The sequence below is a fragment of the Nicotiana attenuata genome, unplaced genomic scaffold (genome assembly GCF_001879085.1).
Source record: "Nicotiana attenuata strain UT unplaced genomic scaffold, NIATTr2, whole genome shotgun sequence".
In the NCBI taxonomy this organism is placed as follows: domain Eukaryota; kingdom Viridiplantae; phylum Streptophyta; class Magnoliopsida; order Solanales; family Solanaceae; genus Nicotiana; species Nicotiana attenuata.
The window spans coordinates 18,598-28,795 of NW_017675547.1; the positions used below are offsets into that span (position 1 = coordinate 18,598).

General features: G+C 31.7%; 1 protein-coding gene across 1 annotated transcript; it reads right to left on the reverse strand.

Moving 5' to 3' along the window:
• Positions 1-4,708: 4,708 nt before the first annotated feature.
• Positions 4,709-5,429, reverse strand: LOC109220193 (putative invertase inhibitor). The gene has a single exon (XM_019384655.1). The coding sequence runs from the start codon at positions 5,367-5,369 to the stop codon at positions 4,800-4,802; it is 570 nt and encodes a 189-aa protein (XP_019240200.1). The 5' UTR covers positions 5,370-5,429; the 3' UTR covers positions 4,709-4,799.
• Positions 5,430-10,198: the final 4,769 nt, after the last annotated feature.

Below are 10,198 nucleotides of genomic sequence, written 5' to 3' on the forward strand. Positions count from 1 at the left end.
TAAATAAATATTATTTATAAATTAAAAAAATAAAATAAAAAGTATTTAAGCATTTATAATGTTGGAATAACAAAATAATGAGCATAGTAAAAAATGGCGTAATGGTTTCATAATATTAAAAAGTTTTTAAAAAAATAAAAAGAAAATAAATGTTTATAATTTAGAGGGTAAAATAGGTATTTGACAATCCAAAATTTAGAAAATCTAGTTGAGTGACCTTCTGAGTGCAATAGGCATAGTTTAGTGACTTTGTTGTTACAAACGAAAGTAAAGTGACTTTATGAGATAATTTGGGATAGTTTAGTGACCATTTGAGTAATGGACTCAATGTTTGAACTCGATGTTTGAACTGATATTACTTCAAGTTATATCATATATGCCCGTGTGTTTATATTTTTATCTATCTTTAATATTTTTCTAAAAATGTTACGCTGTTATTCATTTAATTTGTTCTTAACAGGAAAAAAAAACTTTTTCTGTACTTTCATATATTCTGAGCTTCAAATATTCTTATCTGATTCAAAACATCTATTACGTAAAACATGAGATTATTAAATATCATTATACTGAAATTAAATCCACGTGAAATCTATTCTTTAGAAGTACAACGACGACGAAGTATTACGAATCGATAGATAGAAGATTTTTCCAAAAGAAATTGAAAATGAATGTTGTTTTGATTTTCTCTTTATGCCAACTCTATCTCAGTTAAGAACAGGGCGGGGAAGGCGAGCAAAAAGAAGTCCCCATATGCTCACTACTTTATTTTTTTTTTGGTGAGAAATTATTGTATTATTATTGAGAAAAAAGTGAGTGATATAATTGAGATTCTTCACATTTAATCATAGATTTTGAATTTGAACTTCAGACATGAAGAAACTTTTTAAAAGGAGCCTTTTCTTTTTTTACTAATGCTATTCATTGTAAATCTACTGTGAAGGGAGGGATTAATAGGTTCTCTCCATCATTATTTAAAAGTTTCGGATTTAAGCCCTGATGATGAAAAAATCTTGATAAAGAATGTTTTTGTGTGACGTGAATCTAAATTAGTCGGAATCGGAGCTCCAAAACATATACGCTCACTAAGTAAGAAAAAAAAAGGTAAATTCGAATGGGATTTTTACCTTCCTATACCACATATGAAACCTTATTACCCTCAATGTTTAAGGTTTGAGTTAATTACATTTCAGCATACCAAATTACCATTTATATACCATAATTAATTTAGAGGCATAATTAATTGGCAGTTTTTTACTCCTTAATTAAAGGTGTCCATATATCCCACGTTTCTCTCTCTCCTTAATTCCCAAGATCTGACCAGCGCCATTTTCCCCCTCCCATTTCTTTCTCTTCTCCATTCCTTCTTCTTCTCAAAAAATACAGAAATGAGACCCATTTTTTATAATCAGATTTTTAGCCAAAGAGATTCAATATGAAACCCATTGTTTTTCAACATAGACAATTCTCAATTGTAAATTTGTGGGGTAGCCATATGAATCTTCTGTAACCTCCTCCGGCGAGCTTCAAAAGGCCGTAACCATCAAGATGTAGAATAATCAAAATCAAAACACTAGCTAGATCTGAAAAAGAAGATGAAGTCAGCAAAATCAATATCTCAGTCCTAAACTCTTGATTCACCTTCTATTTGGTTCTCCTCGAGTTTAAAGCTTCTCATCGACAATTTCTTCATTTTCTCTTCTTTTTAATCCTAGTCGATCTCGTGCAATTTTTTGGGTGTATGGGGTGCAATTGTAGTTTATTTGTAGTTTTGTAGAAATTTTGTAGATGAAGAGCAAATTTTGTTGTCAACATTTTTTCCCACATAAGATTGTAGTTTAATTGTAGTAATTTTGTAGATACCCTTAAAAATAATACAACTTTATACAATACTTAAACTGATTTGTAGTTTATTTGTAATTTTTTTTTTGTAGAAATTTTGTAGATGAAGAGAAAATTTTGTAGTCAACATTTTTTCCCAACATAGATTATAGTTTAACTGTAGTATAAATGTAATAATTTTATAGATACCCTTAAAAACAATACAACTTTATACAATACTTAAACTGATTTGTAGTTTATTTGTAGAAATTTGTAGATAAAGAGAAAATTTTGTAGTCAACATCTTTTTTCAACATAGATTGTAGTGTAATTGTAGTATAATAGTAATTTTGTAGATACCCTTCAAAACAATACTGCTTTATACATACGTAAACTGATTTGTAGTTTATTTATAGATTTTTTGTAGATTAGGAGAAAATTTTGTAGTCAACATTTTTTTGTGTTTGGAAGCAGATGTTTAACTTAGATAGTTTCATTTCACCAATATATTTTTCTATTCTTTCAGCTTCAAATCTACTCACTGTTGCAACGTCCCTGTTGTTTTCTGTTAACCTAGAAGTGGCCTGTTGCATCTATCTCGTTTTATTCATTACTATTTCGAGCTTCTTGTTTGTGGCGCTAGTAGCATCTGTATCTTCTTTGCACATTCTTGAGTCATTCTTCAAATGAGAATGGTATTAGAGAAATAGAAATACGTGAAAAATGATGAAAGAGAAGCCTGCAGAAAAGGGAGGAAACAAATCTGATGTGAATATGAAAAAATATTTAGTCCCAAATTTTTAGGCGCCTAATTTGGAAGGAATAAGCTATTCAAATATTTATCCCAGATTTGTAGGCGCCTAATTTGGAAGGAATCAACTCTTAATATTGGGTATTTAATGAATGGTATAAATTTTATAGGAAAAATATAAACATGGCGGGTAATAATGAAAATATGCACATTTTTAGTAATAAGGTTTCATATATGGTATAGATAGGAAAAAATCCCAATCCGAATTAGTCCAAGCAGTATGCTTCTCAAATCATATGGTTAAACAGAATAAAAGAGAGTTTCGTTGTACTATGTCATGGCATCTTTTTTCTGTTTCTTTTGCTGATTGATTGAAGGAGGCATTGTCATTTCAAATAAAAGCGAAAAATCACTTTAGAAACAGAATATTGGAATAGCCGAAAAACACACTAAAATCTATGATTCGTTATTTCCGCCTTCCCCGCCGGACCCGAATTCGGCCATTGAAATTCATGGGAGAATTTTGAGCATCACTACTGCCTTGATAGCACATTTACCCTTTTGTTTATGAATCACAGTAAGTAGAGCCTTGGAGCAACTGTAAAATATTTCGATATGACCTATTGATTATGATTTCGAACCGTGAAAGCAGCTACTGAGTTGCATTAGGATAGGCAGTCTACCGGGGCGGCCCCACATTGGTTCAAGGGGATTCAACTGAACCCGCTTCGTAAATATTTTGTACTATATTTGTGTGGAAATTATTTTTTGAAGAATAAAGCTAATATAAGAATTGAACCTGCTTAACGAAAGTTGTGCCTTGGTCGGGTGGTCCAAGTGGGCTCTCATTAACTAGTGCTACTTGTTGCGTGTTCGAACCCGGAAGAGCATTATTTTGTTTTAATTCACTTGTTCAAGATGCCGACGGTTTAGTTGCTGGCCCTCCACGTTATCACCATGCACTTCATCTTTTTCTTTTATTGCTTATTTTAGTTTAATATCTTTCCATAGTTATGGAACTTTCAATATGATATTATTAATTTATCTTAGCTCTCTTCTGTGTTTTGGGTTAATAGTTCGTGCAAAATAAATTAGAATTAATTAATTAATAAATAGAGTTTAGTATCTTAATATAGATCAAATTATGTTTGTTACAGAGTGAAATTTGTAAAATTTTCTGAAGTTCAATAACTTGGTCAATTGTAAAGGTATATATATGTGTGTGTCTGAGAACAGTATGACTTGCAAATAAAATAAAGAGTCACGGGCAATTTGGTTTTAACGCTTTGTTAGAACCAAAATAAAGAGCACTAGGTAAACTCTGTTTGTTTGTTAACTCAATATCGCTTTTACAAGTCGATTATTTTTTAGGACTTCAGTGTATGTTTGAACCCGCTTGTATAAAAGTCTGGATCCGCCACTGCAGTCTACATGATATCACTATAGGAGTGCGGCCCTTCCCCGAACCCTGCGTGAGTGCGAGATGCTTCGTGCATCGGACTGCCCATGAACCACACATAATGCTCCAAAAATACTCAAATTCCCATCACTAAATATATGTATATGTTGGTCTATTGTTGCAATTTTACTAGTACAAAAGTGAGTTTGGGTCTAGAACTATAATAAAGTTAAAATTTATTTCATGTCTTAAATTGATACGGATTTTATATTATCTTAAGTGATGCCAGTCTATTATATATGCATATTGTGTTAGCCGGAAAATCAAGCAAGACTGACTTTTGCCTTTTGAGAATATAGTTACACAAACATATAAAGAATTTTTTTGTGCGAAGAGTTGGAGCTTTAAAAATATGTGCAATTTACTATGTGGAAAAGCGTCAATATGTCAATACGAAGTCTCCACTACTTTATCTACTTGATCATTAGGCCAACAAACAATGAAACAAAGGCTTCAGTTCCTATCAAATCCAACTCAACAAGATGGGGTTTTGTACTTTTGTTTCACGAGATGACATTGTGACATTGACGCCTTAAGTCATTCCAAAATTCCCTTCATCTTGAATTTTACCAGTATTTTATTTAAATGGAAACTTTACTAAATTGAGAAATATAGGTCATACAAAACAAACAGTTTAAGTGCAGAAATTCAAGGAAATAACCAAAAAAAAAAAAAAAAAGGAGAAGAAAGATAGAGAAGCTACCTTATGAAGGAAAATCTAACATAGATGAATATTAACATTCAAAATAAAGAATTCTTGAATATAAAATATCAACCAGTTGACCCATTATTCTTAATAAAATTCATAACAGAAAGTGCCAGTGCAGACAACTGAAAAGTGATTTCATTTCTCTTTGTTAATGGTGACACAACACCATCTTTCTCCTTAAATCCATCTTCACATGTCGTAGCAGCATCCATAATTGAACTTATTTGTATATTAGCATCATAATATTTCTTCGCGTTATAACTCTTCATAGCAAGCTTGATAGACGGGATAGCATCTGAATAAAGTTCAAAACAATCACTCAAACACATTCTTACATAAGGATCCAACTTCTTGTCCTTCATTAAAATCTTAATATGACACCTTGTATCAGTAACGTTGTATCGAATTAACCTAATCGAAATCATCCCGAGTCCACGAAGAGTAGCACATTGACTGGCTGGAGCAGCTTGTAAAGATGAAGTGCAAAAATCATACTTTATATTTGGATCATCTTTTGAACATGTTTTGCAAGTATTTTGTATTAAATTCTGGCCTTGTGAGCCATGGAATAGTAGGAAAAATAAGGAGAGAAATATGGACAGAAGAAGGAAGAAAGAGGAAAGAGGCTTCATTTTGTGGTTGTTTATTGGTATGACATGTCTTTCTTGTTTTCTCCCAAAGAGGGTATATATTTATAGTTTTGAAGAGGAAGAAGTATTTTAATTTAGTTTATAAAATAATGGAAGAGGGTGTGATTTATTTATGAAATTATAACCGGCTGATCATGATTTTGTTCTAAATAGTACATGTTTTTATGACTTTTGTCCTTAGGCATTAGGTGTTGTTTGCAATCTTGAGCTGGTGAGAAGTCATTTTCTGTTGATTATTGTCGTTGTTTTAGAAATTTAACTCTTGTTGTTAAAGCCTAAATGTAACTCCATTGTTTATTGTAGTCTTTCATAACTTTAGTGGTAATCTTAATTCCATATGTCATCTTATGTGATAGTCATGCTAATTAATAACTTGGCTTTATGGTCTAGCAATGTATCTAAGTCTTGCAGTCAAACTCTTTTCTACTTGAAAAGAGATATTTCCTTTTTTATTTTTCTTCTTTTGTTTTTTTAACTTTGTTGTAAGTAAAATAATGAAGGAATTGTTGATTTCCAGTCACATCAAGATAGGAAAAGAAAATTCTCCTATGAAAAGGTATCTTTAGGCATTTTCAACATTCAATGGTGGAAATAACTTCTCTTATATTTGAGCAGGTAAAAGCTCGATTCTCCCAATTAAGGAACAGTGATTGATTAAATAGGAACCTCACCTGGAATTTGCCTTTGGAACTCTTAAGGAAGTAGGACACAGGGGCAGAGCTAGAAGTCGGAGACTACGGTTCGGCCGAATCGGGTAATTTTTGTTCAAACTCTGCATATATTAAGAAATTAACTTTAACTCGTACAAAATGAAATTCAGAACCCAATTACTAACATCTTATGTCGCTATCCTAGAATTTAGAATCCATAAAGTTCAAATCCTGACTTCGGACATAAGCAGTAAGCATGGGAGGCTTCAATTTGTTAGAAAAACTAGTACGTACACATCATGATATGCCCATTCTTTGAAGTTTGTGAAGCTAATAACTGTAAATTAAAATGGATGGGTAAGATTTAGTTTGTCGCAAGTGATATAAGCAGTATTTTGCACAAGTCAAGCACTATTGACTTATAATCACATGAATTCTATTATTTTGAATATGAATTTGTGGTGTTTTTTCAAACTTTACTTTCTGTTTCAAATTTATTTTTCTTTTTGATCATTATTTCAAGAGGTGTCGCTATACTTGTATTATATTCATTATTTTTTCCACCACTATTTGTCATCCTTCTCGTTGCAAATTGTTATCGTAAATAATACATTATTTAGTTTGCTCTTTGTAGATCTTACGTAATAATATCGATCTTGTTATAGCATTTTAATATTATATTCTAGTGTAATTTCAACATGTTTCAAAATATTTAAATGGAAGTATTCTAACAATCTCAAGTTGTTTGGCAAAGTTCTATGTTAGACGTTGAAAGTATTAATTACCATACTCTCAATATATTCTGGTTATATAAAAAAATAAAATTATAAAAATTCTGGTTATATACCCTTTGATGACGATGGACTTCATTTGTAACTTGGCTATATGGTGGTCAAAAGACAAGAAATTATTATTGATGCGTATTAGAGCCCTTTTCGGCATCAGAATTTCATTTGTCACGGATTCATTTAAAGTTTTAAACACAAAAGAGAGAAGAAAATAGACAAAGGTTTTCTTTACCTTTTAGCCTTTTAGAGAAGAGGTTGAGGATAAATATTCCTAGGTTTAAAAAAGGATCTAGTTCCTAATCCCATCATATCTTTTACTTTATCAAAAGGCTCCTCTTTGGATTTGCCCATGTACTTTCACTGATAATATGATTCTATGATGAGGCCGCCTATCTCATGCTATGCTTTTTACTTTCTCTGAATCAGTTTCTAGTGTCAGTCAATCAAAATTCGTCATCAAAAAAGAGAAGAGCTTCGACTTTAGATTAGGCCGGTCTCATTATTTACGCAATTCCCTTGTCCATCGGTTTGATCACGCGAGTTCAATTAAGGCATCAATGATTAATCGTTTCCCTTCCTACTTAGGATTGTTCTATTTGTTTATTATTGTACCGGATTCATACAAATTCAGTTTTATTAAAATAACTACTAATATTCTGAAAGAAAGGAGTAATAATTAATTCTTGCTTTATTGGCAGAGTACATAAAGAATTCTTGAAATCAGGGAAAGCTCATCTTTCTTTCGTTTTCAAAGATTCAAAGAGCAAATGACATTTCTTTCTTCATTCATTGATTATGCCAAAGTGAAACTTAGAAGCTTTAATTTGATATATATGACACTGGAAATGATGAATTAATTAATTGAAAAGAGCTACGTATACCTAGTTGGGTTGCAAATTCTATTCAACAAGTTATCAAAGACTCAAAGTTGCTTTAATTTGTGTTTGAATGTGTCCAGAATTTATGCATCAAATGATGAACTAATTGGGTCCCTTTTTTCCCCTCTCAATTGCTTACACGCATCATATATGTACATGCCAAGTTTGGTACTTAATTAAGATGCACTTTTGTTTAATGAAATTTATCATCTTCACGTGAGAGTCTCTAATGGTTAGATTTCCACCACACACAAAAAAAAAAAAAGAGACAACATGCTGAATTCAAAATTTAACCATTGTAAGTCAAGAAAAATGATATTTGTAGTTGCTTTAAGCATAATATATACATGCACTTGCCAAAGTTTATCTAGGATCACAGAGCAAATCAAGTTATATGACATCAGTACAAAACCAACTTCGTAAAATCGCAGTAGAATTTAGTTCTTTGACGCAATATCAAGTACGCAGTATAATATTGAGAAAACTATCCTCTATAGCCCATAGTTTTGCCCATTGACAGAAAATGGCCCTTCGGCCTAAACATATTATATCTAATAGCCCGAAATATTTATTTTATATATTTTTTGTATAGGGAGAGTCTAATTTGTATATTTATTGTATAGTGACAGTCTATTTTGTATATTTTTTGTATAGTGACAGTTAAGATGTTTCACGGGTGGGCTGGGCCGGTCAGGGTCGAGAATAAAAGTGAACGGCCGGTTACAAAATCGGGCCGGTTACCGGTTATTCCATATCGGGCTTAACGGGTCCGGGCCTATCCGGGTAAAATCTGAACCGGAACAGTTACGGGTCCAAGGGGCCGGCCCGGGTTTTTTTTTTTTTTTTTTTTGCATTTTGTAGAACTATTGTAATTTATATAAGTATAAAAAAAAAATAAAAATAAAAAAAAAAATAATCTTATAAAAAGAGTGTTTGAATAAAGGATGCAAAGGCTTTAAAATCCTTATATTTAAAATTTTGAATATTTCATTAAGAATTTAAGATAATAGAATACAATGAAGATGGAAAAAAAAAAAAATAACACTTATAATTTGCAAGTGCTTTTTTTTATTTCAAACTTACAAATTAAAGTTTACATTTAACAACAAGTAAATTAACGAAAAAAAAGAGTAAATTCAAAGGTTTTGCATTGCCTTAGTATGTTCTTCATAATCAATATGAACTTCTTGGCCATCTTCTGGAGTGTTAAATTCAGATGGGTAACCATGTGTTAATATATCTCCAAGTTCCTCGTCTTCTGGTCTATCAACATCTTCACGTCCCTGATAATCCAATCTCTGAAACATACTAAAACTTCCAAAGCATTGCTTCCCAATGAGTGACGGGTGTCTCCTAGTTGTTTTCTTGCTTGACTAAATGCACTCTCTGATGCAACAATTAAAATTGGCACATTCCAGCACGTCCCGAGCCATAGCGGAAAGAACAGGAAATTGTTTTTCATTCTCATGCCACCATCCCAACGGTGAATATTCCTTTGTGCGAGGCTCTTTTTGCTTTTGCAAGTAGAATTGAAGTTCATCAATGTTCCTGTTATTGGTTTGAGTTTTAGGAAATGTAGACCAAATATTAAAACCATTAAGGCCTTCATTATCATACATAATAGTAGATGCAGTAGAAGTGGTACAATGCATAGTGGGTTTAACATTGCCTACATTAAGAGCAACATCATCAACTATATTTGCATAATAATTATATAATTATTGTAAATAATATATATATATATATATATATATATATATGGTTTCAGTTGGTCCAATCTCCATATAAGTATATAAAGCATTGATTAATTGGTGACAATCAGACATCTTAATAGAAAGATTTAAAACAACACCAATTAAGTAAATCGGAGGAATTGGAAAGAATTTTTTTTTGAATTTTGCTTGAATTTTTTTCACCATCATTCTTATATTTTTCTTTCTTCTTAAATTCAGAGAGTAGAAAAGAAATTTTAGCTATATGTACTAAAGCCATAGTAACAGTAGGGTAATATTCTTCAGGAAAACTCAACAGTAGTTGTATAAAATTTATGCAAAAATTTAACAACATCATTAATGGCCTCCCAAGTAATAGTTGTTAGCATACGGTTTGGATCAGTACAATGCGTATTAGCAACTTCAGTTATTGACAATCTATATTTGTAGCAACATTTTAAAAATAAGTATGTATAATTCCATCTAGTAACAATTTCATCTGGCATGAATCTGGGGTTAAGGTTATTCCCGGTACACTTATTCTTAAATTCCCTAATTCTAGATTGTCTATTATTTCCTTGAATAACACCAACTGCTCTTCTCTATTTCGTCAAAATATTTCTAAACCTTACTTCTTTTTCTCCAATTAGTAGTCGGGGCCACAGGTGGTCTACTACTACCACCACGACCACCCCTACTACCAACTCCAACACTACTAGGTGTAAGTGGTGTCTCATCTTCACTTCTAATTCATTATCTTCTATACCGAAATCTTCCGGTAAT